The 27,229-nt window shown below is 40.0% G+C and overlaps 1 protein-coding gene across 2 annotated transcripts; it reads left to right on the top strand.

The window, feature by feature from the left end:
* The first annotated feature begins 568 nt into the window (after window positions 1–568).
* Window positions 569–19,353, top strand: TRIML2 (tripartite motif family like 2). 2 transcript variants are annotated; one of them, XM_037524721.2, is made up of 8 exons: window positions 569–748; window positions 8,721–8,958; window positions 9,836–9,931; window positions 11,284–11,475; window positions 12,279–12,416; window positions 14,065–14,087; window positions 14,263–14,363; window positions 18,005–19,353. In XM_037524721.2, exons 2-8 carry the CDS (start codon window positions 8,770–8,772, stop codon window positions 18,583–18,585), a joined length of 1,320 nt encoding a protein of 439 aa, XP_037380618.1. In that variant the 5' UTR covers window positions 569–748; window positions 8,721–8,769; the 3' UTR covers window positions 18,586–19,353. The 2 variants fall into 2 exon arrangements, with proteins under 2 accessions (XP_037380618.1, XP_037380619.1); XM_037524722.2 differs by having other exon boundaries at window positions 11,374–11,475.
* Window positions 19,354–27,229: the final 7,876 nt, after the last annotated feature.

Below are 27,229 nucleotides of genomic sequence, written 5' to 3' on the forward strand. Positions count from 1 at the left end.
ACAAACAAACAAAAAAACCAACCCTGAACTTTGTTTAGCAAGGGTTGAGTGCCATGAAATTTTTCCAAAGACTGAACTATAAAACATGGGAAGCCGTGCAGATTTTCTGCCTACGGAGGCCAACTATGCTGTAATTGTCCCCTGGCCTCCCATCTACAACATATTCCTCAACCAGGTAGTTATTCCTACTCTTGATTTTTTCCTACCTACAAATACAGCAAGTCCCTTCAGCAAACAATGAACTCAGACATTGTTCACTACGGAAAATATTTAGTAGATTAAAATAAAATCCAACCTCTAGGAAGAAAAGACAGTCTGATTTTAGGGTAGTGGCTTGTAGAAGGGCTTCTTCCTATGAAATTGTTAATATCCAAGAGGTTCATTTAAAAAGCACATAAAGAGCACTCTGGTAGAAACTACTGAAGGCCTAGGAGATGTAACAAAGAACAAATCTTCACCTCTCTGCAGAGATGAAACTTCAGACCAAGGTCGCTGGCTATTCATTAGAAATGTAAATTAAGACTCCGCCCCACACCTAGCAAATCAGAGCCTCCAGGGTGGGGTCCAGAAATCTGTTGTCATAAACTCAGATGATCCTAATGCTCACTAAAGTTTTATAACTACTCCCTTAGATTTATTGTATGCCTGTGATTTGAAAGTTATTGGAGCAGCTGAACAGATAAAGGCCCTTTCATCTCCATTATTGTGGCTGTCCTCCTAAAGGAAATAGTGAGGATTACAAAGAAAGGTAAGCTTTTCGATCATTTCTGAATTCATGGTTTTCTTTAAGTGTAGCATTTCTGTATTCTTTAAATACCTAAACTTGATCTTGGCATCTCTGGAGACTTGTATTTATGTGATGCAACAATATAAAAGAACAATAAAGCCAGAGAAAACATACAATTAGGGAAAATAAAATAAGGGTAGGTATAAACCTGGCACATAGATAACATATCAGGGGGACGAATTATTCTCTAGCTTTCCTCTTTTGGTTTCTGTAAGAATGTTTCATCTCAATGATCTGACTTCTTGCCTTGAACTAGTTTGATTTAAAGCATTAAAAAGTATTTTCGGACATCTAATTTGTCAGGTATAGGCAAAGGGCATCCATTTTTTCATGGATGGAGAGAGCTTAAGTAAATTTGTTTACATATAAAACCAGATTTTTAAAAAATTGATATCACTGGTGGAAGGTATTTCCAATTGGATGGTTATAGAAAGGCCTCTCTGAGGCAGTGACCTTTGAGCCAAAAACTAAAGGAAGAAAGGAGCTAGAATTGCAAGATTTTGAGAGAAAAGTTTTGCCAGCTGAGGGAGCAGAAAGGTCACAGATGAATTTGTCATAATTGGAATTTACAGCAGTTGGGGGAAAGTTATAGATGAGATTGGATGTAAACAGGGGCCAGGCCATCTAGAACTTGGTTAGGCATTTGGATTTTATCCTAAGTGCAATGAGGTATTTCTCGAAACCTGATTTAGGTTTTAAAATAGTATCCTGGCTATTGAGCTGAGAGGAGATGGAGATGGGAGGGGGTAGGATGGAATGTGAATTAGCTGAGATGATAAAATGATGGTGGTTTAAACTCTGCTTCTAAATGAATAAATTTTAAAGTGAATTGGGGGGAAGAAAGGTATTGGATTGAAATCCAGAGCAGTGTTTTGGATATGTTAATTTGGGGTGCTTATTATGCATTTAATTGCAAATGAGTTGGAAGTCCTGTATCTGCATAGAATTCTTGAGAGTGGTACTTGAATTTGTGAAATAAATAAAATTACTCAGGGAGATATGGTAAAACAAAATAAGGGACTAGCACTGAACCTTGAAGCACTCCAAAACTTAGGGGTGTAGGAAGACAGGAGGCTGTAAGAGAACACTGAGAAACAGATCACTAAAGTGGAAAGTATCAGGCACAGTATAATCTTGATAGGAAAAGGAAGAAAACATTCCAAGAGGAGATCATTGTCAATGTGATAACTACTACTTAGAGCTCCATTAAGAGAAAGCCAGGAGTGACCACTCAATTTATAAATTCGTTCATTTTGTGACTGATAATCTTTTCAGTTGAAATGTCTAGGGTGTGTTAGAGGAGGGATACAGGAAGTCACAAACAAGGGTGTTGAAAGACCCAGTCACTTAAATAAAATTGGAGCAAATTCAAAACCAAATGACTAGAAGAGAGAAAATATTTGCAAATTGTATAACAAGGGAGTCACCTTTTCAAAGTGTCTTTGAACATCCAGAAAAAAAAAAAAAAAGACCAAAAGCCAGGTAGAATAAAATGGGTGAAATAATTAAACAGTTTATTAAAAAAAAAAAAAAGAAAATTACTCTTAAGCATAGGAAAAAATAGCTTTTAATTTCTAGCCTATCAAAAGTTCAGGTTTGTGTTTCTTACATCTATCCCAGCATTCAATCCATTGCAACAATATTTTTATTGACATATAAAGAAAATTTGTCCTCACATATATGTAGTTGGAAAAGTAAAGAGAGTTCTAGTAGATTTTTCAGATAATCATGTTTTTTTCTGGAATCATATCAATGAACATTTTGTCCTGTTACCTTAAAATCCATTGATCTGTCTTAAACATTGACTCTGCTTGAATAATCTTGTAACGTAAAGCATTGGTCTATTAGAAAATACTTGTTCAGATTGCAAATTTTCCAAATGTTGACACATTTGTTATATAATATAAAAAAAATTCATTTGTTAATATTGCCACCAATTTCATCAGAAAGGATGCTGTCAAGGTATTGGGAAACTGCCAAGCTTACAATAGAGCATACAGTTTCTCAAAACTGATTATTTGCTTAAAAGCTCAAATTTTGTCATTGGCAGTTAATATATTCAAGGGTTGCCTCAAAATGACAGGGTCGCTTTGTTTATGTAAGAGAAAATATCTTCTAATTTACTCCATCTAAGCAGTTTGCTTCATTTGTTTTTTTTTTATTTAGAATATTTTATGAAAAAAAACAGTGAATAATTGCAACTCAAATTTTTCTTGAGACAACCATTGTATTTCCATATGCAGCAGAAGAGCTTTATGCATAAAATGCTTTATGCATTCTTTCCATTTTATCACCCAGAATATTAATGAAATAATCCTTCACTCCAGGGCTGAAATTTAATATTTTACTACTTCATTGGGAAACAAAAAAATTTTTAAGTAAAACTGGCCTTTCTCAAAAAAAGGAGTATGCAAGTATAAAGAGTTTTTTTTTTTCTTTTTTAGGAGTTTTTTGTTTTTTAAGTAGTGTGAGTGACTGCAGTACTTTTAAGGCTATTTCCTTGGTTAATGGTCAGAAGTCAACAGTTTTATTTACTCTCAGTGAAAAAGACAGATCAAGTCTTGGGAATCGCACTTTGGAAACTGCTGCTTTATTGTTTTCAAATGGCACTGTTTCATTGCAATTTTCAAACAACATAAAGAGGTGACCACTCTTATGCTGGGCCATACTGTTAGGGAAAAATTATGTCCTGAGCTAATCCCATACAGGCTTTGTGGACTCCACTCCCAGTCCAGACTAAAGCCATCAAGACATTGGGAAAGACAAATCCCATCACCACCAAAGGGAGGGTGGCTGGGACCTGAGGGTGGAGTTAAGCAGCCAGGTTGGGTATAAAAACCAAACACGTGGACCTTGGGGGGCTGGCTGTCCCTAGCCTCCTGGCTTCACGGCTCCTGGCTTGCAGCCAGCTCTCAGAGCGCCATTTGGGATTCCTGATCAGCGGATCGGGTAGGACGCATTTAAAACTTTGTCTCCCACTTTTCTCCCTGAGCTGTACATTTCCTCATTTCCCCTTCCCTTGTAAATAAACCTTTTATTAACCTTTCGTGTGTGCCTGCAGTAGAGCATTGATAAGTCCTTTTAAGGGCGTGGGTGAGGACCCACAGTCAGGCACCCCGTTTTGTATCGGGGTTGCTCTACAACAATACTAGTAATGACAAAGGTGGAGACAAAGAGTAACAAAACGAGTCATTTAAAAGTATTTCAGGGCCTTTCTGGTGGTGCAAGGGGTTAAAGCACTGCTCTATGAAGCAATCCACAGCCTCAGTAGCATGAGTTTGATCCCTGGCGGGCCAGGGAGCAACCCACATGGCAAGGCAGACCTCCTGTCTCATACACTGCTCCCCTCAGCAGTGTATTTCAGTCAGTCGGCCTGTTCTGTTCCCCACTCTGTCTCTGGTGAATCCTCTCACCCCCACCCCTGCAACTCTGGCCTGCACCCCATCTCTTGTATGCATAAATAAATCTTTAAAAAAAAAGTATTTCAAATTTCACGGCAGCAATCAGGCAAGACAGCCCCGTATTTCTAGCCAATCACTTCCAATGACAGGGATCTGAATGAACCCGGATCATAGTAAAAGAACAATCACATTTTCTTCTGATCGTTTACATCCTAGTCATGTTATAGAGCAGTCCCGACATTGAACGGGTTTATGGTGACCAACGCAAGAAAAAATTACTTTGGGCTGGTCAACCACGGGTTGGAAAACACGTTGGGTGCCAAGCTGTTATAGAGCAGTCCCGATATTGAACGGGTTCCTGGCTGTGGGTCCTCACCCGCACGCTTAAAAGGGTCTTATTATACTCCACTACAGGCACACACAAAAGGTTAATAAAAGGTTTATTTACAAGGGAAAAGGAAATAAGGAAAATGTACAACTCAGGGAGAAAATAGGGAAATAAAGTCTTTAATGCGTCCTACCGGATCCGCCGACCTGGAAACCCAAAGGCACTCTCAGAGCTGGCCGGACGCTGTGAGCTGGCGGAGAGCCAAAATGGGGGAATCCCCCAAAGCCCACATGTCTGCCTTTTATATCAACCTGGCTGCTTAACCCCACCCTCAGGTCCCAGCCACCTTCCCTTTGGTGGTGATGGGATTTGGAGTTCCCAGTGTCTTTGGCTTTGGCCTGGGGTGGGGGTGGAGTCCACAAAGCCTGTATGGAATTAGTTTTAGGACATCTTTTCCCCCCTAACAGTCATACTACACACTACACACAATCTGCCTTCACCAGATTTTTGTAAACCTCATCTTAAAATAGGTAATAACTATTGTGCATCATCACAATGAAAACTAAAACAATAATGTGGTAGGCGCCAGAGTATCCCTGCTGGCAGGGTCCTTCATTTCACCGGTTTAACAAAGTTTTGAGGGCTTCCCTGGTAGCACAAGCGGTTGAGTTTAAGCACTACTATGAAGCTATCTGCAGGCACTGCAGCACCAGTTCAATCCCCTGCCAGGGAGCTAACCCACGTGGCACAGCAGACCTCTCATTCCCCCTGTTCTGCTCCCCATTCTGTCTCTTGTGAATCCTCTCTCACACCCACATCCCCCCCTCCCTCTGGCCTGTACCTCAGTTCTTGTATGCATAAATAAATCTTTAAGAAAATAAAGAAGTGGGCCTCCCCTGGTGGTGCAGCGGTTGAGCGCTGGGCTGCAAAGCTGCCCGCAGCCTCTGCAGCGCTGGTTCGATCCCTGGCCACCGGCGAGGGTCCCACATGGCGCGCAGACCTCTCCTGCCGCCCGCTGCTCCCCTCAGCAGTGTATTCCATCAGTCTGCCTGTTCTGTTCCCAGCTCTGTCTCTGGTGAATTCTCTCACCCTCCCACGCTTCTGACTGTACCCAGTGCTTGTATAAATAAATAAATAAACCTTAAAAAATAAAAAGAAAAAAAAAATAAAGAAGTTTTGGGCCTCCCCGGTGGCGCAGAGGTTGAGCGCTGGGTTGCAAAGCTGCCCGCGGCCTCTGCAACGCCGGTTTGATTCCCGGATCCCCAGCTGCTTCCCGCTGGTGGAGGGTCCCACATGGCGCACAGACCTCTCCTGCCAAGCCCACTGCTCCCCTCAGCAATGTACTTCGGTCCTTCTGCCTGTTCTGCTCCCCGCTCTGGCTCTGGTGAATTCTCTCACCCTCCCGTGCTTCTAACTGTACCCAGTGCTAGCATAAATAAATAAATCTTTAAAAAAAAAAAAGAAGTTTTGATTTACATTTCTCATCAAGCCCCATATTCAGAAGCTTAATCAGCAGGCTCAAGAAAAAAAGTCTAAAAGGCAGTCCCATTTGGGGTGATGAGAGGAGGGTGAATGTGTTTTACATGAAACATAAAATGAAGTTCCTCTTTATTTAAAAAAAATTAATTGTAAAAATATAATTCTATTTCTTTTTTTTTAAAAAAAAATAAAATATAATACTATGTAAGACAGGATTTAAACCCCAAAAATCTTTCTTGAAATTGTTGATCTTGAGGAAGCAACTGGTGTTTAGCCACACCCTCCTAGGGCAGGCAACCTCCACCTCCCTTGCTGCTGAGATCAGCATCAACTTCCTTCAGCACCGCCAATGGCCAGTCCCTCCTCTGGGTGTCAGTCAAAGTCACTGGACTTTCATCCCTACAGCCTGATGAGCCTGGAAGGAAGTGACAATACAAAGGAGGTTCAGATTCTCTTTGGCTCCTTCAGCTATTCACTGCACAGCATGGACAGGGTAGAACCACTTCCAATTCCCAGCATTTCAATTATTTTTCTTGCCAGGCTGTGCTGCCAGCCCTCTTCTCTGCTCCTTCCGCCTAACAAAACAGCAGTCATTCTATACACAAGGCTAATCAACTTCGGAATTATAAAAATGTTTTGCATATTTTTTTTAAAGATTTATTTATTTATGCATACAAGAGCTGGGGTACAGGCCAGAGGTGCGGGGGGGTGAGAGTTCTCACCAGAGACAGAGTGGGGAACAGAGCAGGCAGATTGACCAAAGTACACTGCTGAGGGGAGCAGCAGGAGAGTCAGGAGGGGTCTGCTTCATCATGTGGGTTGCTCCCTGGCCAGCTGGGGATCGAACTCGTGCTGCAGAGGCTGCAGATTGCTTCATAGTGCGGTGCCTAACCCCTTGAGCCACCAGGGAGGCCCCTGTTTTGCATATCTTAAATTAAAAAATAACTAAAGGACAGATGGGCTAGTGTTGGCAAAGAAAGTTGGGGTGGAATAAGCATGAAAAGAGGAAGAAGGTTGTAAAATCAAAAGTGGAAGCGGAGTTCTGAGGTCTGTCTGGTGGGTTCCTTACAAGAGAGACACTGTCAAAAGAGATGGTTCATGAGGTCGAGTGGAGACAAACATGGACAGGGATATTTTATGAAAGGAGCACTTGGTATTAGGATGTCACCCACTGGAGATAGACAAGACTAAGGAATTCATTGGGGTAAGAGTTTACCAAATTCAAACGTTTGAAGAATATAATTAACAGGGCAGCTCACTTCCTACCTGTGTCTTTGCAGGCTCTTCTCTTTTTTTCTTTTCCTAAATAAACTGGTCGTGTGCTTATAAAAAATATATATGATCAGATTTGTCTAGAAATGGGCATGCAGACTATTAGATCCCTGTTACAGGTCCTGTTTCGTTAGAAAAAAGGGTGCGGGTTTGCAGTTTCCCTTTAATATAGATATGTATTTTTTGCATATATTTTTTTAAAGATTTATTTATGTATACAAGAACTGGGGTGTTGGCCCCAGTGGGGGAGGGGGAACTGAGAGGATTCACCAGAGACAGAGGAGGGGAGCAGAAAAGGGGGATCCACTGAAATACACTGCTGAGGGGAGCAGTGGGTGAGACAGGAGAGGTCTGCTGCGCCATGTGGATCACCTCCCTGGCCAGGGAAGGAACTCCTGTCAATGACTAGTAAGTTCTTGATAGCGTGGTCTTTATCCCCTGTGCCACCAGGGAGGCCCCAAAGAAAGTTTTATTTCTTTGGGGGGTGCTGGTCCTCCCCGCTAAACCTGCACCTTTTTATTTATTTATTTTTTTAAAAAGAGGCATGTATTTTTATTTATTTATGATTTATTTATTTGTTTTGTTTTCTTTATACAGCACTGGGTATAGTCAGAAGTGCGGGAGGGTGAGAGGATTCACCAGAGCCAGAGCGGGGAGCAGAGCAGGCAGAAGGACCGAAGTACACTGCTGAGGGGAGCAGCGGGCGGCAGGAGAGGTCTGTGCGCCATGTGGGACCCTCCTCTGGTAGCCAGGGAGCAGCCGGGGATCGAACCGGCGCTGCAGAGGCTGCGGGCAGCTTCGCAACCCAGCGCTCAATGCAACCCAGCGCTCAACCGCTGCGCCACCGGGGAGGCCCCCTGTACCTTTTTAATCAGTGCTAGCTCCCTGATAACACCAGATTGCTATAAAGACTTGAAAGGCAAAATTCAAAAATGGGCGCATGCGCACCTATGAGCCTCCAAGCCAATACCACCTTAACACGTCATCCAGATACACCTTTCACTTAAGGAGGCACCAGAGAGATCCTTGCTTTCTGGTTCCTGCAATCACTGGAAACGAGTGATTCCTTAAATGAGTGCCTTGAAGGTCTAATCTGGGCTTTACCTCCACCTAGCCCTGGATTTTCCTCCAGTGCTCATTAATGCATTGGGCCACTGAGCACCTTAGAGGGAGCTCTGATCTCACTTACAACTAATATCTTCTACCAATTGCTCAAAATTCTCTGAAATTTTGAGAGAGGCCCTCTAAGAACACTGCAGCAAGTCGTCTCCTTCCCGAGCACGGGCTGCTGAAAATTTTCTCGATTGGGGAAAGAAGGTCAGAATATGCTTTATCTCTCGGTCCGCTTGGACTGTAGCCTTGGGTCTTTGGTGCTTGACCGTGGACACTGAGGCTGACAATAGTGTCTGCTTCAAAACTGAGGGAGCCCCTCACTCTTCTGTTCTGCGTGCAGGGACGTACTCATCAGCAACAGCCCAGTCTTCTACTGGCTACCTGCCGGGATGTCCAAAATATTCAGACCCGGGTTACAGCAAAAAATCCCAGAAGATGCCTACTGTGAGAAGCACCGGGAGCTTCTGCAGCTCTTCTGTGATGATGACCAGACCGCACTTTGTGGCAAGTGCTTCCAGTCCCAGGAACACAAGCACCACTTGGTGTCTGGAGTCCGAGAGGCTTCGGAAAAGTACGGGGTAAGCTTCCTGCAGATCCCAGCCCACTTGGCTGCTTCCTTTCAGTAACTTGCTTGTTTGGGAGATAGATGTTCAAGATCACGAAGGCCATTCCTTTAGTTGAGGTGTGTCAAAGAATACTAGGCAAGTCGTACCATATTTAAACAGTCGTACCATATTTAAATTCGTTTAAATATGGTATTTCTACCACCTATTTAAACATCTTTTAACTTCCAGGTTCAGAAAACATATAATTCAGGCTGTTGACCTTCTAATCGTCTAAGTTTAGGAGTACCACTGTTCTTTTCTCTTATTGAGTTATAGTTGACATATAACATTAGTTTCAGGTGTACAACATGATTTTTTTTAAAGATTTATTTATTTATGCATACAAGAACTGGGGTACAGGCCACAGGTGAGGGTGGCATGAAAGGATTCACCAGAGACAGAGTGGGGAACAGAACAGGTGGATTGAATGAAATACACTGCTGAGGGGAGCAGCAGGCGGCAGGAGAGGTCTTCATGCCATGTGGGACCCTCGCCCGGCAGCTGGGGATCGAACAGGCACTGCAGAGGTTGTGGCAGCTTGACAGCCCAGCGCTCAACCGCTGGGCCACCAGTGGAGGCCCACCAATGCTATTATTTATATAGCCATTTTCGCAGGTGTGAGGTGATATCTCACTATGGTTTTCATTTTGATTTGCATTTCCCTGATTATGAAGTCTATCATTCGTGTTTGAGCATGCGTGCATGTGTGTGTGTGTGTGTGTGTGTGTGTGTGTATACATCTAGATATAAAATCTTCTTTGGAAAATTGTCCATTCAGATCCTCGTCCATTTTTTGACTGGATTGTTTGAAATCAATTACTTTAGAATTCTGTGATATATTTCTCTGCAGAAGTTATTCCAGGAGATATTGAACACATTGAAGGAGAAAATTGAAGTAGCTAAAAGTATATTGGCTGATGAGCAAGAAAGAATGGTGATGATTCAGGTCAGTGCTTACCTCCATTCTTAGAGGAAATGACCTAAAATGTTGGGTAACAAGTAATATAAAGTTAAAAGACATAATAAAGCAGGAAAATATATTTGAAATCCATAGGAGGAAAAATGTTGAGCTCTTAACATATAAAGAGCTTTTAAATGTCAATAAGCAAAAGACTGGAAACTCAATAGAAACATGATCAAAGAAATGAGAGTTGACAGAGAAAATGCAAATACCTTCAGAAGATGTGAGGAGATTCTGAACTTGTGTTCATGGAAAATTAGAAGTAACCATATCTAATTTGTTAGTGAGAAAATATTTACACTCCTTTTAACGGTGTCATAAAATGGCAAGCATCGCATGTCTTTTTGGTGGTAATATAAATCCTGAAATAAAGGGCAATTCGAGAATTATTATCCAAATTGACAGCAAGTTATGCAGTATATGCAGGTTTCACTTCTGATTTCAAACTCTCCCTTGGTGTTTATTATTTTATACTAGGTATTCCAGATTCTCAATTTTCTCTCTTTCAGTTTTTTCTTTTTTTAAAAGATTTATTTATTTATGCATACAAGAGCTGGGACACAGGCCAGAGATGTGGGAGGAGAGAGGATTCACCAGAGACAGAGTGGGGAGCAGAACAGGCAGACCGACTGAAATACACTGCCGAGGGGAGCAATGGGCGAGACAGGAGAGGTCTGCTGCGCCATGTGGGTTGCTCCCTGGTGGGCCGGGGATTGAACTCGTGCTGCAGAGTCTTCGGATTGCTTCATAGTGCTGTGCTTAATCCCTTGCGCCACCAGAGAGGCCCCTCTCTTTCAGTTTTTTAAAGAAAAATGTCCAGTTGAGAATGGTGGCAGGGAAAATTGCCTGTCTGTACAAATTTTTTTAAAATTGATTCCCATTTATTTTTTGCCCAATACTTTATATTCCACAAATAGTGAGGTCCCACAGTTTGCCTGGAACTATGCTAAGTGCTATGCTATGCATTCATCAGTGGGAAAAATAGTTTTCCCTTGTGTATCTGACAATTCTAGTGGAGGTAAATAAAAGAAGTAAAATATATAGTATATTACATCGTAACTACAAGAGATAAACTACCAAACTGTTGGGTGTACTTTTGAATAAAGTGATGAGGCCCTTGTCATTCAAAAAGTGCCATTTTAGGAGACACATGTGCCTTGGGTCTTGGTAAGAATATCATAGTCACAGGGAAGGGCAGGTGCACAGGTCTCAAGACTACTGTGTACTTAAATGAAAAGTCTTGTCCTTATATTGGAGTTAAAGATGGAAAGAGAAATAATTACGGTCAGTCTACAGTATTTAACATGATGTCTATCATATTTATATCTATGATGAAGGGAGAAGAACAGAATTTTAAAGAGATAATTGAATCTGAATTAAGGATAATGTTTCGAGTGATGATTGAAGAGTATATGGTGTACTTCCAGAGCCTACAGGGGTACACATTTGACCTGAAGTTCAGAGCAATCACTCTGAATCAATTGACTGGGTTTGCCAAAGAAGTAGAGAAGTCCCAAGAAGTCCTACAGGTGAGATATTGAAACAACATACTTACATGAGACACCCAGTGAGAACACAGATTTATTTCAAGAATGTTTCTATTTACCCTGTAATTCTGTTTCTGATAATTTATGTTCCATATTACTTACATGTGTATAAATACAATGTGGGTAAAGGAACACGAATTATTTCAGTGTAGAGCTAGGATTTAGAGGTAGTCTTTGATGCCAGATGAATGAGATTCCTCTTTGGGTTTTACTTAATTTATTAGCCTCCAGGTGACCTGGAACGTGTTGCTGAACCTTTGATTAAGTTTCCTTAACTGTAAAATGGGGATAATACTAATGATCCTTAGATCATAACATTCTTGTGAAGATTGAGTGAAAAAAATCTACATTAAGCTCTTTAAATAATATATCCTACACACTTGGAAAGAAGTGAGTAATACTAATAGAACATTTATTGATAGTAAGATATTAGATACAACCTGTATATAAATCTTAATTTAAATAAATCTTAATTTTAATTTAGTGAAAAAAAAAGCAAGCTTTCCAGACAGAACTGCACAGTAAAAAAAATATGCTGTGTTATGTCCAGGTTGTTACCTGAATAAGTGGACTATGGGTGCACAGTCCATGTCAGCATGAATCTATTGTGTCAGAGAATCAGGTTTCTACTGAGGTGTCCCACTTGATACAAGGACATCGTGGCCGCATCTAATTATGCCTATTTTTGAGTTGACAGGCAGTAAAGCAGGTTTTTGAAGAGGTGACTGAATTAACGACTAAGAGAAATACTAGTTTTAAATCGTAACAAGGTCATGTTTCTGCAGAAACTGAATGAGTTGGGGAGAGAGAACATGAATAAATTGAAGGAGAGTGAAGTCAGGGTCTATAAAGAGATCTGCAGCCTCCAGGAGATCACAGAGAAGCTAGAGAAGTGTGAGGGATCTCCCTTCATGTTGCTCCAGGTAAGATTCTAGAAATATGCTTCAATTCAGGATTTGCAAAATGAAAAGCAGACAGAACTCATTGGGGTCTTTTCCAGAACACAATGGCCAATGCTCTTCAACCTATTCATAAAATAGCTGAGATTTTGACGGCTTTATAACTGTTTTTGTTTTTTTTTTTTTTTTTTTTTTTTAATAGAGGCATGTTTTATTTATTTATTTATTTGTTTGTTCATTTGTTTTGTTTATACATGCACTGGGCACAGTCAGAAGCGCGGGAGGGTGAGAGAATTCACCAGAGCCAGAGCGGGGAGCAGAACAGGCAGAAGGACCGAAGTACACTGCTGAGGGGAGCAGCGGGTGGCAGGAGAGGTCTGCGCGCCATGTGGGACCCTCCTCCGGTGGCCGGGAGCAGCCGGGAATCGAACCGGCGCCGCAGAGGCTGCGGGCAGCTTTGCAACCCAGCGCTCTACCGCTGCGCCACCGGGGAGGCCCTATAACTGTTTTTGGATCAAGCATTAGGAATCATCATAAAATCATAACAAAACACTAATTCCTAATATGAGTCCTCGCTTTAAAATTATTAACAATATATTTGAATTGACATGTCTTTTATTTTTTTATTTTTAAAAAAAGATTTATTTATTTATGCATACAAGAGCTGGGGTGCAGGTCAGAGGTGTGGGGGATGAGAGGATTCACCAGAGACAGAGTGGGGAACAGAACAGGAAGATTGACCGAAGTACACTGCTGAGGGGAGCAGCTGGCGAGTCAGTAGAGGTCTGCTATGCCATGTGGGTTGCTCCCTGGCTGACTGGGAATTGAACTCATGCTGCAGTGGCTGCAGATTTCTTCATAGGTTGTGTCTTAACCCTTGCGCCACCAGGGAGGCCCTGAGATATCTTTTAATAGGTAAATAAGTGGTTAGTGACATTATAATACAACAGAATATTCTGCAGTCATAATGAAACAGCTCTTAAGCACTAAATGATTGTCTTCAAGATGGTTCATGAAGTGAAAAGAAGATGTAGGACCGACTTCTTGTTTGGTTTTAAAGATCAGGTACATGCATAAAGACATATATGCTCATTAGCAGTCACATTTTTGCCTCTGGCAAAACTTAAAATATCATTAAATTGGGTAATATTGTTTATTTCACTTTTGTATGGTAATGTACATTAATTACTTTTTCAGTAAACAAATTATCATTTTTTTTTTTTAAATATGCCCTCTGTCAGGAGCATATTTGTACTGTGAATGCTCTTATTTGGGAAGCCCAGAGTCATTCACATCCTTGGTTCCTTTCCAGAGCTAGACCTATACAATGTAGCTTGGTGTGATCTAATTATGCTCAGTTTCTGGCTCTAATCACCCTTCTAGCCTAGCAGGCCCATTCATCTGCTCAATCAAAGGGGCGCCATTTAAATGATGAGTGGCTGAGTTAAGTGTAGAAAAAAATTCACTTGGGAATATACCTTTGGCTTCGAGCATTTTTCTGACTTTTCCCATTCAGTGTTACAATTTGACATGTGAAAATTAACAGCATGAAGCTAAAGAAATTATATGAAAATCAAGTTCATCATTAATAACAAGGTATTTTCACAGGCACAACTCACAGAAGTCACAAATACCCAGTAATAATCTTTTTTATTTTTTCTCCTCTCTTTAGAATGCAAGATATTTTTTGAAAAGGTAAGTTTTCATTTGGGGGATGTTTGAGCCAGAATCAGAGTCTGATGTGAGCACAACAGTAAAGATATCGAGGTTCCGGATGGGGTGGGGAGGGGGGTCATGTAATAAGATCCATACTTTGGACGGAGGGGCCTGGGACCTGCACAGATAATCTGAGATTGTCCTTTCTTTGTAGGAGTGAGTCACTACTGACTCAGTGTCTCCAGCCCGCCCATGTCACAGACCTCAGTCTATTCCAAATCACAGGACTTAGCAAATGGGTGAAGGTGTTCCAAAGTAAGTTGATACACACCCATGACTACAGGGTGTTTTCTTTTTGTATTTAAGAATCAACTGTATTTATGAGGTCATCCTGTCATAAAGGTAAATTCCAGGTAGTTTAAGGATTTAAAAAGATCAGTTTAATATGCTATACACATTAGATAATGATCAAGAAAATAATTGCATGATCTTATCTTTACCAGTTTCCCAGACCAGAAACATAATTGCAAGCATATTCCACTATTAAAAGTTTGAAATATCTTGGGGAAAAATGTCAACATGGGTGACAAGGCACTATCTTTCTTGCCTCATAGTTCTGTCTTTTCTAAAATGTCCTGTCCATGGATTTGCTCATGGTGGTCTTTTGAGTATGGCTTCTTGAACTTAGCATTCTGTAGATTTATGTGGGGTGTGTTCTTTGATGAATTATATCCATATTTTCTCATTTTAAAAATTTTGCTGTATGTTTTCTTGAGATTTCTAATTTCTTTATATATATTCTCATTATCAGTCCTTTATCAGGTAGAGGTTTTCCAAATATTTTCATTTCTCTTGGTGTCTTAAAGGACAGAAGTTTTAAAATTTGTAATTCAGTTTATCAATTGTTTTTTATGGTGTTTGCTTTTTTGTGTCCTTATTTAAGAAATCTCTCCCTATCCTAACAAAGATTCTTTTCTAAAAGTATTACAGTTCTAAGTTTGCTATTTAGGTCTATTACCCATGTAGAGTTAATATTTGTATATGATTCAAGGTAGGTATCAAGGTATGATACAACTCTCCCTCCCCCACCTTTAAAAAAGATTTATTTATTTATGCATTCAAGAACTGGGGTACAGGCCAGAGATGCAGGGAAAGGGGTGAGAGGATTCACCAGAGACAGAGTGGGGAGCAGAACAGGAGGGTCTACTGAAATGGAGTTCTGAGGGGAGCAGCGGGAGAGTCAGGAGAGGTCTGCTGTGCCATGTGGGTAGCTCCCTGGCTGGCTGGGGAGCTGGGGGTCAAACTTGTGCTGCAGAGGCTGCAGGATAGCTTAATAGTGCTGACACTTAACCCCTTGCGCCACCAGGGAGACCCTCCCCCTTTGCTTATATATATATATATATATATATATATCCAGTGTTCTAGCATTTGTGAAAAATGCTGTCCTTCAGCGTTAAATTTCTTCAGCGCCTTTGTTGCAAATCACTTGGCATATGTGAGCTGGTCTACGTGGATGGACTCTAATAGGTACATTGATCACTGTGTCTATCTTTTTGCCAATACCATGCTAGTGTGATTGATTACTTTGTAGAAAGTCTGAAAATCAAGTGCTCTGAGTTCTTTAAATTCATTCTCTTAAAAAATAATTTTGACTATGCTAGAGCTTCACTTTTCCACATAAATTTCCACGTAAATTTTAAAATCAGCTTGTTGACTGCTACAAAATATTGCTGGGGTTTTGGTTGTTATTCCATTGAATTTATAGTTTTGAGGTTACATTTATTTAGGTTTGGTCTGGGTCATCAATGTTTTATAATTACCAACACAAATATTACACATTTCAACATTATACATTTATTTCAACACAAATATACATTTAATTAGACTGATCCTTGATTATTTTATTTTTTAGTACTGTTAATGACTTTTTAATAGATGAACTTCTAATTGAAATTTCATTTCTAGTTTACTTAATAATAGAAATAAATTGGCTTATGTATATTGATATTATATCTACAACTATGGTAAACTCATTTACTGGGTTCTACTGACTTTCTTATAGATTTCTTTGGGAATTTCTACAAAGATAGCCAAATAATCTATGAATATATAGAGAGTTTTATTGCTTGCTTTCCAATCTGTAGGCCTATTTGTATTTTTTCTCATTTTGTGCTGGCAGGACCTCCAGTATGATGTTGAATAAGAGTGGTGAAAATCATTTACCTTGTTCTTGATTTTGTGGGAAAGAAAACATTAAGCCTTTCACCATTAAGTCTGATGTCAGTTATAGGGTTTTCATGGTTTTCCTTCTTTGCATCAAACACTCATGTTTTTTCCGCTCATGATATTCATACATCAATATGTTAATATGGTGGATTGCTTTTTTTCATGGTTACCAGCCTTACATTACCAGAATGAGCACTTTGAAATAATGTTTTTTCAATTTTATATATTGTCGGATTCAACATAATAATATTTTGTGAAGAATTTGTGCATTCATGTTATTGAGAGCATATTGATCTAGATTTTTCTTTCCTAGCAATTATCCATTGACATGTTTCATCTAATTTTTTTTTCTGGACAATCTTAGCTTTTTGGCAAATTCACTTGGTCTTGCTTTTTAGTTACCTATTCCTTATAGGTATTAAGCTTTTTTCTTGAAATAAAATACGTAAAAATTATTTTGGAATTTGTCTGAGAATTCCAATTTTGTAGATTTATTTCTTCAAGTTTCAGTAGTGCTTTCTTTGTGGGTGTTCAATAATTTTAATAAGTATACTTCCCTTTTTCCTTGAAAATTATAGAAATTCTTGAGACCAAGAATGAAGGTGTGCCTTCCTTCAGTGAATTTGTTTCTGTCAGTCTTCTAAGCACTTGAGACAATGTGAAATTTAAAATTCAGCCTTATAGCTTTTAAGACAACTCTAATAATGATGTGAATTATACCACAAGTCCAGAGATTTAAATGTTTTTTAATAATAATCCTTGTCACTGGATTAAATGTTAAAAAGTAAGAAATTCCAGGTTTATGGCATGATTAACACAAGTAATAAGTGTCCTATTGACTGGAAAGGAATGGCTTTGGAGTTCAATTTTGGATATAGGTGTTTGAAATGCCCTTGTCATAGCCAGTTGGTTTTTAGCAGCTTGTTTATGAAGTAAGTTATCAACATATATCAGATATTAAAAACTGAGGTCAGGTGATGTCACTTAAGGGGAAAAGCATGGAAGAGTAAAAGGGAAGACCCAGGATCAAGTCCTGTGATATCACAGTATTTACAGGTTGAACAAAAAGAGATAAAGAAGTCACAGGGAGACCTGAAGAAGGCAAATCTTGCCTTCATTTTAGTATAAGGGATCACATTGAGCTTTTTTGTTTCCAGCTTGGTTTTTTGGAGGATTCTCACTGGGTTTCTAGCCTCTGCAATTATGCCCTTTTGATAGCTATGCCCTCAATATCTAGTCGGCTGGCAGCAGTTTCTGGGTATCTGTGCCACACTCTGGTGACCTTCAAGGTGAGAAGGGCAGTTCAGTCACAAGGAAGAGCCATGAATTAAATGCTCTGGTAGGAGACTCTAGTGCTTCTGACTTTTCCAGGCTTAGGAAGATCAGTTAGGGGTCTAGAATTGGGTCCCAGCTGGGTAGGACTAGATAATAGGCAAATCTCAAATTTCACAACTTATTAATTTTCTGTTCTGGTTTGAAAGGTACTTCCAAGCTTCCTTGTTTTGTTCTTCTACCTAAGATAGATAGCATCTCCTTTCATCATCTTACTGATTTCATTCCTCTATGATGTTAAAGTCCTTATGCAAAGCTTAGAGGTTTCTTTTCCTAAAGTTCCTTATCTGCCTGAGATGTGTGCCCCCTCATTGGGAAGCCCCCACATGTTAGAAATCCTGTCTCTGGCATTGGCATTGATGAATCCCTAGGTTAACTCAATTTCTTTCTTCCTGCAGGACGTGTAACTTTGGATCCTAAAACAGCTCATCCCTGTCTGGTCTTATCCAAGGATCTGAGAAGCATAGGACTCAGATATGTCCAGCAGCTTATATCAGGAAACCCAGGGAGATTTGACTTCAGTGCTACTGTGTTGAGTGTGGAGAGTTTTACCTCAGGAAGACACTACTGGGAAGTGGATGTAGAAAAGGCAGCAGAGTGGCAATTAGGCATATGTGAAGATTTTGCCAACAGAAAGAGTGCTGTACCCAAAGCTTCCAAAGATACAATCTTACTCACAAGATCTGTGATGGGTACCCAGTGTACCTACTGGGTCTCTCCCCCTTTGAAAAAGGTCTCCTGGAGAGAGCAAATGCACAAAGTTGGAGTTTTCCTAGACTATGAGTGGGGACAGATAGCCTTCTATGATATGACAGAGAGATCCCTCATTTATAATTTCTCTAATCTCACCTTCCATGGAGCACTCAGGCCTATGTTTTCTCTTTGTATACCAAATAGAGGCACAATTTCAGACTCTCTCAGCATCTGCCTCCCTCAGTTTCCTCCTTATAATGTTACTGTTGGCCCTCCATCTTCCTAGGTGTGAAATTGAAGGTAAGGTACCAGAAAGTCGAAAACATGACTTTATAGAAGAACTTATATAAAGTAATCCAGTATGGAATTTAGAGTACTTAACCCCTGTTCTGAATATTCCCCAAAACCTTTGCTTTCATGGCTTTCAATACCCATTTAGTGTAAAAAGCTACCTTTGAGCCCAGTCACGAATGATAATAATTGAAGGACCCTGCATGAATTAGAATAAGAAATGTATATGCAACATTAGATAAAGAAATAACCATTATGTTTTTTGCTGCTCCCCTGTCCCCCCACCTAGATAGAGAAATTAGAGTAGAAATATATCCTGAGATTCTGAGGATCAGGTTAACTCTAGAGATATTTCTGAACGCAGAATTCATCATAATCAAAGCTTTAGATTTGAGGATATCACAGTGGCATGTGGCGTGGAGACACTGTTGACATTGAGCCATCCTGTTGCTGACAGAGTCAGAAACTCCTAACACTTACATTCCAAGTAGAGAATAACTTAATTTGCATGTATATTTTTTTGTGGGAAGAACAAGGAGGTGTTATGGAAAATGTGAATGTTTTAGAATTATTTTTAAGTAACCTACTCCTTTCTTCTAAGGAAAAGTGGATTTCTTAAAAGGACACTGATAGACAGTTCAATGCTTTGAAATATATTGTAATGTCTTGTGTTTACTCTCGCCTTTGTTCAACAATCTACTGAAAAATGTTTTTTTTCCTGTAGCCTTGCTCAGGGCTATAATGCTGAGAAGATGACAAAATATTGGTAGAGAAACTTTGATGTGAAAGGTTTTTCATACTTTATTTTCCCCTAATATTTTTAACAACTTGGAAAGTGTGTATTAAACTTAAATGTAGAAACTGAGGCTTGGTGGTGTATTAATTTCATAAAGTGTAACATAGCTGTTAAGTATCTAGTAACAGAATAAAGAATTAAACCTGTATCATCATTGCAAAAAGCAAGCTGTCTTAAACTCTACTGCATAGAAACCTATTGTATAAACATGACTACAGAGGCTAGTGGTCCAATTTTATCCAAATTTTCTAAAAATACAAGCCATCTTCTCTAGAATGCAGAGGAAGCCTATATGCCTTTCTCTGTAGATAGAGACACTTTGTAGGTAGGTACTGCAGAGGCTGTGTGGACAGAGTAAAAGGGAGAAGCAAAAGGCAAATAAAAGAAAATTGCTTCTATTGACTCACAGGAACCTGACAGTTTAAAGAACTGTCTCTGAAGACTGATTTGGAATTAAGATTTGCCTTTAAATCACATAGATTTTTTTTTTTTTTTTGCGGGGGGAGTGTAAGCTTAGATGTAAGCTTAGGAAACGTTCCACATCTTCACACCACCTCACACGAAGACTTAGGGGAAAGTAGCCTGATCTGAGGAGTGGGGGGTCAGGTCAGGTGAGAGAGTTGCAAGAATGTTCATTGTGTGAAATACTGAGAGTCATAATAACTAGAGCATTGAATCTCAATCCTCCCCATTTGCTTGCAGGAGAGACTTAGTTGGGGAAATGTGAGAAATTAGTAATGATTGCTAGGATTCTAAATCTCCACCCTGATCTTGCATCAGATTTCTCCTGCCTCTGCAACCTGACTAATAACTCTTTCCCCAAATGTAAACCCAGAGACCGCTCAGCGTGGTCTTTCAATGTCCCTCTAAGACACTATTTAAATTCTCTAAGAAGAAATATCTGCATTTGATTTTGGTATTTACCATGAAGTTACAGGTGAACTTGAAGAGTTATCCGGTAGGAAGAAATCCCTAAATGGTTTGGTTTTACTGCCCTGGACAGTATTAGCCAGTCGGGTATGTAAACAATCTTATTTTAACATTCTTTTGTTTTCTTGATGATCTGTATAAACTGCTTCTTTTTACTCTTGGAAACTGGTTCCCTCACTAATTGCTGAGTTGAGCAAAATTGTTGACAGGTATCCACCTGTATTTCTGTGAAGATCATGTTTTTAAACCTTAGAAAGTACTTCGACATAACCTTCTGACTTGAATAAACTTGTCCAATGCCTCCTTCCCGCCACAAAGGCTTTGCAAATCCAGTTCCCTGTCCTTCATGTGTCTTTTCCAGAAATGGCCACTATAGTGCAGAAAACCACAATACTTTATGGAAAAATCATTTTATGGGCTGGAGCCAGAAGGGAGCCCAGGCAATTGTGAGAGCAGAAAAGTGGAAGGCAGACAAGGGGCATGGGTCAGCATCCTCACCACTGATGCAACCCAGGCTGTACTGTGCAGGGCAAGCTCTGGCGTCCTTGTCCCCTGCACAGGACATAATCACTCCCACCTGGCGAAAGTTTGAGTCAATTGATTGGACAGAAGGTGGAGAGACAAATCTTTGGAAGTGAGTGCCTCCAAGCAGGAGAGGGAAAATGGTAGGGACTGCTGCTCTGGTCATCCCATTTTTAGCTATGTCCCCTCTGGCTAAGCCACAGCACAACACTCAGAAATTTGAGTCCCAGGACTGACTTCCGTGATCTCCTCCCAGTAAGCTGCAGGTGGATGGAATGCAGCAGAAAAAGCACTGGGTGAAGCCTGGGTCCCTGCACTGGGAAGAGCTGGGTTTAGGAAGGGATTGTTTGGTTGGGTCTGGCTTGGTGGAAAGGATCTCAGTTGAAGCATCTCTTTTTTTCTTTTTTATAACTAATTCTGACTCATTTCACTCTTTCATGTCACCCTCAAAAGAAATCTTCCCTTGATATCCTTAAGAGTGAATCCTGGGACATCATTGCATCAATTACAGCTTCTTTTTTTTTTTTTTTTTGTCTTATTTTATTTTTTTTTTTTTTTTTAAGATTTAAAACTGATGTTCTTGTTTTATTTTTTTTTTTTTTTATAAATTTTATTGTTATATTCCCCATACAATTGCAGCCCCCCCCATTCTGACCCCAATCCCTCCCCTCCCGCCCCCGCCCCCCTAAAAGTGTCTCTGGTTCATAGTTTTTTGTTGATTTTGATTTTCACTTTCTTATAGTTATTCATTTTCCTGGTCCCTTATTTAAGTTTTCTAGATTCCTGCTATGAGTGAGACCATCCGGTATTTTTCTTTTTCTTTTTGGCTTATTTCGCTGAGCATGATCCCTTCCAGCGCCATCCATGTTGCTGCAAATTGCATGTGTTTATCTTTTTTGAATGCTGAGTAATATTCCATGGTATATATGTACCACATCTTCTTGATCCAGTCATCTATTTTTGGGCATTTGGGTTGTTTCCAAAGCTTAGCTATTGTAAACAGTGCTGCTATAAACATAGGGGTGCAGGTGTTCTTTGGAATTGATGTTTCTGTGTCCTTTGGGTAAATACCTAGGAGTGGAATTGCTGGATCATATGGAAGCTCTATGTTTAGTAGGTCCAGAAATCTCCACACAGCTCTCCACAGTGGTTGGACCAGTTTGCACTCCCACCAACAGTGCAGAAGAGTTCCTTTTTCTCCACACCCTCGCCAGCATTTGTTGTTGCTAGTTTTTTTAATATGTGCCATTCTCACTGGTGTAAGATGGTATCTCATGGTAGTTTTGATTTGCATTTCCCTGATGGCAAGTGATGTTGAACATTTTTTCATATGCCTGTTGGCCATTTGCATTTCCTCTTCAGAGAAGTTTCTTTTTAGCTCTTCTGCCCATTTTTTGACTGGATTATTTTCTTTGTTGTTGTTGAGTCTCATCAGCTCTTTGCAGATTTTTGTGATCAGTCCTTTATCATTAGTGTTGGGTGCAAAAATGTTCTCCCAGTCAGTGGGGTTTCTCTTTGTTTTTGTTATTGTCTCTTTTGCTGTGCAGAAGCTCTTTAATTTGATGTAGTCCCAGCTGTTTATCTTTGCCTTCACTATCACTGCTTTGGGTGATGTGTCTGTAAAGATGTCTTTGATGTGCAGATCACGTAGTGTTTCGCCTATATTTCCTTCTATATATTTTATGGTTTCAGGTCTTATGTCTAGTTCTTTAATCCATTTTGAGTTGATTTTTGTGTATGGTGTGAGGTAGTGGTCAAGCTTCATTCTTTTGCATGTAGCGACCCAGTTTTCCCAGCACCATTTATTGAACAAACTTTCTTTGCTCCAATGCATAGTCTTTGCTCCTTTGTCAAAGATTAGTTGACCATAAATCTGTGGATTTATTTCTGGATTTTCTATTCGATTCCATTGGTCAATTACAGCTTCTTTTTATGCAAAACTTACTTGCAGTTTTGTGTTTATTTGGGTAATTGTTGAGTTACCTTCCCTGCTAGACTGAACCCCGTCAGTGTAAAGACTGTGTTTGTTCATCCTTTTGTCTGCTGTTGAACTGTCCCTAGGACATAAGTTAGCTGAGGTACAGTGAATTAAGACTTCTTGGGTGGGGGATGACAGTTCAGGCAACAGCAAGCGTGTTGGTATGAAAATGGTTGTTCATGTGCAGCAGCAGGGTCACACATTTTGTCTATACTAAGTAAGCTGAGGAGTTTTTAATATCTAGGCCACCCCTGCTCCCCCACCAATTATATCAAAATCTCTGGGGTTAAAATGCAGGCATTGCTTTTCCAAAGCTCCCTGTGTGATTACAACATGCAGCCAAGATTAAGAAAGTGGAGGTGGAGCCAAGGAACAGAAAACAACTGGTTTAGTCAGTGTGGCTTGCAAATCTTAAGTCTTAAAATGTAAAGATGGGGTGATAGTATTGGGGAGGTGGACTATTTGGTCACAGATTAGAGTGAGCTATGTAGACCTCCCCTTAGTGATGATAAGCACATGTTATTCATGTGATTTGGAACTGCAGAGCTTGCTTTTTAAGTGTTGGTGAAAGTATGGAGAAAACAGCCCTTGTGTACTGTGGGTGGGAATGTAGACTGGTTCAGCCCTTATGGAAAAAGTATGGTGTTTTCTCAAAACATTAAAAATAGATCTTCCAGATGATCAGCAATTTCACTACCTGAAGAATGCAAGAACACAAATTCCAAGAGACATCTGCATGCCTATGTTCATTGCAACACTATTTACAATAGCCAAACTATTTAAGTGCCCTAATGGAGATGAGTGGATCAGGGAGATGTAGTATATATACATAATGGAATATTACTCAGTTATATTTAAAATAAAAAGGTACAATCTTACATTTGAGACAACATGCATGGGACTGAAGGGGATTATGCTAAATTAAATCAGAAGGACAAAGACAAATACTCGATTATTTCACACATGGAATATAGAGAAACAAAACAAAGAGCACAAGAAATTAAACCATTGCAAGAGCAAAGATCAGAGGAGACCTAAATGACTATGGTGGGTGATGATTGGTGATTTGGGTAGTGGTAGTGGTATGGAAAAACATTTGAAAAGGTATGACCCTATACCTCTAGATCATATATAATACTGTAAATCAAGTCACCACAATAAAAAATAATTAAGTAAAAAAAAGTTGGTTACTTAAGATATAACTGGAAATGGCTTGCAGGAATTAAGTCCTTGTTATCTGAGTCTGGGAGGAGCCTCCAGTGATTTGGAACCCCTGGGGATATCTCACCACACTGGGGAGATATCTACCCCTGAAACATTTTTTACATAAGTGTACCTTGGGGAGAAAAAAACCCTAAAAAATCCAATTCTATTTTTAGTTATGACTTGGAAATAGCTCTCCACAAATCTGAAGGGAAGTCGGGCTGTGCAATTCTTTATAACTGAATGACTGACAGATTTCTGATTCAGGAATTAAGGGGGGAACACTCAGAAAGGGCCCACAGCTCTTAACCATTTATGCCTTCAGTTGAGAAAAGTTGACCTGAAATAATCTGTCTGGTGTTAAATGAAGGAAAGCTACAAGACCTCCCTGCAGTTAATATTGGTGATCTTGTATGAAGAAAAAGAAGTAGGACAGAGGAGAGATCAAGAATTCAGGGGGAATGGGGAAGTGATCTGAAGCTTTGATTTCACATTCCTGATTAGAATGTGATAAACACCATTGCACAAAAAGCACATAGATAGGAAATGGAAAAAGATGTCATAGACTCCATTTTAGTTGTTCTTGAAATATTTAAGTGTGCAAGAGAATGGAGCATTTGCCCACAAACGGGCCAAGTGTGGGTTAGGAAATTTACCCCCATGTGAAACAGGAGTCAATTCTCTTTGGGAATAGATGACTGGTAGTGTTACAGACCTGAAAAAGAGTGGGTGCTTTGCCCTCTAGGGCAAGAATTCACCAGAGAGCTCTAGATATAATTGAATCAGGGAAGGCCTTATTGGAGACTCATTCATGAGGGAGGTATTGTGGGAAGGGAGATTTCTGTCTGTCCTAGGGGAGTTAGGAGGAGATACTTGGAGGGTAACTCCATGAAGCAGGGGGAGGAGAGCAGGTCACAGCTTGTTCTGGGTTGAGGCATGCCCAGGCAAGTGCAGACAGAGTCCAACTGCGCACATGGGCTCTTGGCCTTCTTCCAGGAAATAAGTTTGCTATATACAGGGTATCTACATGGTAAGGTCCCAATGCCATATATGTGTTACCTCATCTAATTCTTCTAACTCTATGAGGCCGATGCTTTTATTTATTTTACCTACACAGAAATAGGGCCCATATGCTCAGCTTACCACTAACATGTCACAGACTTTTGAAAACCCAAGCTGTTTATTCTTTCTAGCAGCACAGTTTTTATCTCCCTAAAGGAATTCACAGATAATGGAGGTTGACTGGAGGGGAAGGTGGAGAAAGTTGAAGCCTAGTAAAATGGGAAAGTGACATTCACATTTCTTAAAAGGAGCAGCTGATGGAAACTTAGTGTAACTTTTTTTTCACAAAATGTATTTTTATATTTATATAATAAAAATTTTAATTAAAAATAGATTAAAATCTTATGTGACTAAGCTTTTTTCCCCCCTAAATGAGTATTTTAATGAGCTTTGTGTTCATCCTGATGAAGACTCTAGTTAGCTAAAGATTACCCTGTTTGGTTTTTCTTGTTTCAGATACTTAACAGATATCAGTGGATTTTCTGTTTGAGGAAAGGGATGGGTCCAGTGGCTAAGAATCCTGTTGCAACCTCTTGGGCTCTCATTTTTTGCCATGTGAAATTTCTGAAACTAAAAGCTATTCCTATGTTTGATGTGGAGATTCAGAAATTCAAAAAAGAGGTGAATTTTAGTTCAGGAACTAAATGTGGATTTGCTCTGGGAATATGCTTGTCTTATCTTTTTTTTAAAATAAGGAAACATTGGCTTACATAGTTATTTGTGTTTTAAAGGTATAAAATCTCCCCCTTTAGGTGTTACTGCACCACACCCACCACCAAAGCACCCAAAGTCCATCCCCACAGTCCATTGTCTCCCCTTCCCTCTTTGTTCTTGCCTCTCCCCTCCCTCTCTGATAACCTCAGTTCTATAATCAGCTTTCTGGGGTCTGCTGTTAGTTTAGTTTTATCTGCCCTTAGTTGGTAGCTCTGTATTCTACATATAAGTAACACGATCTCTTCTATGTCTTTTTCCTTCTGACTTATTTTGCTGAGCATAATCCCTTCCAGTTCTATCCATGTTGCTGCAAACAGTAAGAGTTTGTCTTTTTGATAGCTGAGTATTATTCCATTGGCTGTATATATCACATCTTCTTGATTCATCCGTCTGTATATGGACACTTAGTTTATTTCCATAGTTGGGCTAAAAAGTTTCCAGGTAACCGCCACTTAACTGCATTATGCAGATATAAAGCAGCTTAGTTCATTTTTCTGGTTATCTGTATGTGGATGTAGAGATATAGTGTCAGAGAAGTAGGATCACTTTAGAGATGATACACTGGATGTGCATATTACTCAGCAGCTTAATATTACTCAAAGTCTTACTCTGCCTCTTCTAGTCCCTCTATTTCACTGCACTTAAGTAGATTCCTCTAGCCTGAACTGCTGGTGATTTTTTGTTTTTGGCATCAGTTTCCTCTACTTGTTGCCATGCTAAGGTCTATGAGAGCCAATGACTCAGGAACTGTGTCAGCCAGTTGACATCACACTCACGCCCTGAAAGCAGTCCTGGCAATGTCTTACCGTCACAGAAGTCAGTGAATACAACAAACAGGAAGTCCTTGTTTCAGCAGGTTGTTCAGCATTTACCAACACACCACTGCCTATGGGTGTTATTCTTTTTTTTTTTTTTTAAAGATTTATTTATTCATGTATACAAGAACCAGAGTACGGGCCAGAGGTGCAGGAGGGTGAGAGAATTCACCAGAGACAGAGTGGGGAACAGAACAGGCAGACTGACTGAAATACACTGCTGAGGGGAGCAGCGGGTGAGATAGGAGGTCTGCCACACCATGTGGGTATCTCCCTGGCTGGCTGGGATCAAACCTGTGCTACAGAGGCTGCGGACAGCTTCACAGCGCTGCGCTCAACTGCCTGCACCATCAGGGGAGGCCCTCGGAGTTATTCTTAAGAAAGTATTCAATTTTATAGTTAATTATTTCAGGGGAGGGAAATCAGAATTATTGAACTTGAATGCGCATGAGTTGCTGACTACCATTTCTGATAAGCCCTCTAAGTGTGATGGGGGAAAGTTATAAAGAATATAAAGGCACGTAAGTGTCCCCATGCTTTGAAACTGTTCAATTAGGTTTTGGGTTCTTTGACTTTTATACTTTGACCCTTCTCCCCTCTTCACGTACCTCTTTTTCAT

Source organism: Talpa occidentalis, unplaced genomic scaffold (assembly GCF_014898055.3).
Source record: "Talpa occidentalis isolate TD23 unplaced genomic scaffold, MPIMG_talOcc4v2.1 talOcc4.4, whole genome shotgun sequence".
In the NCBI taxonomy this organism is placed as follows: domain Eukaryota; kingdom Metazoa; phylum Chordata; class Mammalia; order Eulipotyphla; family Talpidae; genus Talpa; species Talpa occidentalis.

What these genes read in the sequence shown, in the direction of transcription:
- TRIML2 (XM_037524721.2), top strand. Translation starts at nt 8,770, where the DNA reads ATGTCCAAAATATTCAGACCCGGGTTACAGCAAAAAATCCCAGAAGAT. An exon ending in AGGCTTCGGAAAAGTACGGG is followed by an intron (nt 8,959 to 9,835) that starts GTAAGCTTCCTG and finishes ATTTCTCTGCAG; the next exon opens with AAGTTATTCCAGGAGATATT. An exon ending in CTCCCTTCATGTTGCTCCAG is followed by an intron (nt 12,417 to 14,064) that starts GTAAGATTCTAG and finishes TCCTCTCTTTAG; the next exon opens with AATGCAAGATATTTTTTGAA.